Below are 3,239 nucleotides of genomic sequence, written 5' to 3'. Positions count from 1 at the left end.
GTGGGGTGTGAGCCCCGTCTGTGTACAATTGTATATCCCGTAGCGTGGGGTGTGAGCCCCGTCCGTGTACAATTGTATATCCCGTAGCGTGGGGTGTGAGCCCCGTCTGTATATGATATAGTATAGTGTATAAAGCTGAAAATCCTTCTAATAGCTTTCACATATACATTCTATTACAAAACATTATCACATTTGTCTTCTTACTTTACAGAAAGTGAATATTAGGCTGTTTAAAATAATAGCAGTGTGTAGTTAGTGAATCATTTATTCTGTGTGAATTGCAGCCTTTCTGTAAAGGAGAGAGAGCAGTAATTGTACATGCTGGCTGGAGTGCATTTTTCTTTGAAATTCTGAATGGATCTGAAGCCCCCACAAAGTCCCAATGGTGAAAAAAAAGATGCTGAAGAGGTTACAGTTCGAACACATTGACAGATAAATAATGCAACATTTTGTCTCATCATGGATCATTTGAAAAAATCAAAATGCTTGAAGAGGTGAGGTTTTGTTACTTTATGCCCTTGAAATGGGTGACAACGACCCCAAACACTCCAGTAAATGAGCAACATCTTGGTTCCAGACCAGCAAGGTTGATGTTATAAAGTGCTGGCCCAACCCTCGGACCTTCATCCAATAGAAAACTTGTGGGGTGAATTGTGTCATCCAATCATCTCGGGGGTTGGAATACCTGTGCACAGGTGACAGACGTTGGTGGACTTCATACAATACAAATGTGCAGCAGACCCAGAGGTTAGACAACTAAATGTTAGTTCAGTGATTGAAAGGGTATATCTGGAAACATTCCTCAGTTTTTACAGTGAATGGGTGAATGCAGACACTGCTATTAAACTGAACAGCCTGATATTCACTTTCTGTAAAGGAATAACATGGATTTGATGGTTTTTCTTCATGTATTGGAATAGAATGTTCCCAACGTATTTGTTTTTATGACCACCCTAACTCGTACATTTATACTCTGAAGGATTTTCACCAGGGCAGAGATTAACAAAAAACTTCAGATGTTATCTGACTTGAAGGAACAAACAAAGTTTCACTTTTATCCTAGCAAAATACAGAAAACGTCTTTTACAAGCTCTGCATGATTTATTGTTGCTGGAAATGCTCAATGACATAGCTGTATCCACGTTCTCTTTTCTAATGCCTCACAAAGAATTACACTCATGGTCATAACTGAGACTTAGCCTTCAACAGAGATCAAGCTGCTGGAATACATCGGCTTCCTTTCACTGACGAAAAAGGGGTTGTTTGTGACCCTATAAGATGTAATTCCAGCCCAAACATGGAGCTTGTAGGACTCAACTCTTGTGAGGTTGCTGTCTGTGTCCCCAGGGAGAAGATTCTCACTCACTTCCTGTCTGATGAGCGCTCAATGAGGACGCAATTCTAAAGCCTTCCTGCTCCACCCAGAACAAGAAGCATTGTGGCATTTATTTGCCTTTAATTTTGAAGTAAATCGGAGGTGAGACAAGGTGTGATGATGTATTATGTGATATTATATATTTCTGCACATTGTCAGATGAAAACAGGTCAGCCAGTGTCATCAAGGACGACCACCTCGGCATTTTACAGGTTTTCTTCATTGTGGCCACATACTGGCAGATCTGATTGGAGAAATGCAAGTTCTTACAATAATCCTAGACACTCCTAAATATGGAGCCTACCATATGTTTGACCACCATTACCCTTCTGTTGGTTCATACATCAGTGACTGTCCTGACTACCCAGAAATGGACCAATGGTGTGTCACCAGGATAAGTTCGCACAGCATATCACAATAGGTGACACCAATGGAAGTGTGGGAATAATCTAAAAGCAGCCCGAGTCTCTCTTGTGAATTTTGACGTGGCGGTTGAAGTGGCTTTTGCTGCCGAAACGTTTGCCGCATTTGGTACAGGAATAGGGGCGTTCCCCTGTGTGAATTCGGTTGTGAGTGGTCAGGTTGGATTTTTTGGTGAAACATTTGCCACAATGGAAGCAAACATACGGACGCTCTCCAGTATGAATCCTCTGATGTGTAACCAAGGTGGAGTTGTGTGCAAAGCGCTTCCCACAATGAAAACAAGCGTAGGGTCGCTCTCCGGTATGAATCCTCTGATGGGTCATAAGATGTGTGTAGTAAGAAAAGCATTTCCCACAATAGGCACAGACATAAGATGTGTCCTTGTTTGTCGTTCGCTGAAAGAGAGATGGAGAAAACGGTTTGATCTGGAGTTGTTCTGTTTTTACCGATTTGGTGCTGAAATAAAACTGTTTTCCACATTCATCGTATTGTTGTCCTTGTGTGCAATCCAACACTCTATAAACATCTGTAAAGGGATCTTCCTCCCCGGACAGAGGCTCCTCCTTACAAGTCGATAAGTAATCTTCAGGAGTCTCGCATGGGACCAAAGCACCGATATACATGGAGGAATATCTTGCCTGGTTATACATGTCTGGGAGGTGACCATCACCGTGCCTTCTATGGCCCGGGTACTGGGGAAGATCTGCAGAAATGGAGCAATCATTGTCTATCAGATTTACTTCTTCACATGAGATGGGTTCCTTCTTAATGCAAAGTCCGTTTTCTGGTGATCCAGAAGTGTAAATGTCAGACAGGTCCTCCTCTTCACAAACCCCGCTGTATTTCATCATGCAGGAAGAGGTATACATGACATGACTGCTAGATGGATGACTACTGCAGTCCATCGATGTAGATTGTGTCACAGACAAAGATACATCTTCCACAATCTTCTGATTTCTTGTGTGTCTGGTCCTGGATTCCTCAGCCAACCATATATGTGGTGGGATTTGTGTAATTTCATCACACAATCCAACTGGTGTCCTGTACAGACGTTTATCTGGAAGACAGAAAAGACGAGGGCAGAAGATGATTACTTGGAAGTCTGCATTCCTGGCTGGGGACCTCACTGGCTGCAAGCAAACGTTAGCTGGTGCACATTAGCTGCTGCCATGACTTCATACTCACAGATTCATCTGAAATATTTCTGCTTCTAGAATGTAGAATTATTATCTAAGAATCTCAGACGTCTCATGTCCACAGATTTGGCTTCAATAAAGGGTAATATGTGGGATCGGGAGAGACAATCGTCTGTCATCTAATTCCACTGATATCTAAACCCAAAACCTTCCACAAAGGAATATTCGCTCTTACCCGGTGATGTGAGGGTCTGGTGGTCCTCCATCATGACGTCCTTGTAGAGGTCCTTGTGTCCTTCTAAATA

The 3,239-nt window shown here is 42.5% G+C and overlaps 1 protein-coding gene across 1 annotated transcript; it reads right to left on the bottom strand.

The window, feature by feature from the left end:
* Window positions 1-1,079: 1,079 nt before the first annotated feature.
* On the bottom strand, window positions 1,080-3,233 carry LOC140321374 (uncharacterized). The gene is made up of 2 exons (XM_072398158.1): window positions 3,170-3,233; window positions 1,080-2,855 (listed from the first exon to the last, which is right to left on the bottom strand). Exons 1-2 carry the CDS (start codon window positions 3,201-3,203, stop codon window positions 1,825-1,827), a joined length of 1,065 nt encoding a protein of 354 aa, XP_072254259.1. The 5' UTR covers window positions 3,204-3,233; the 3' UTR covers window positions 1,080-1,824.
* Window positions 3,234-3,239: the final 6 nt, after the last annotated feature.

Source organism: Pyxicephalus adspersus, unplaced genomic scaffold, assembly GCF_032062135.1.
Source record: "Pyxicephalus adspersus unplaced genomic scaffold, UCB_Pads_2.0 Sca3088, whole genome shotgun sequence".
NCBI classification, from domain to species: domain Eukaryota; kingdom Metazoa; phylum Chordata; class Amphibia; order Anura; family Pyxicephalidae; genus Pyxicephalus; species Pyxicephalus adspersus.
This window is presented reverse-complemented; position numbering and strand designations above follow the sequence as displayed.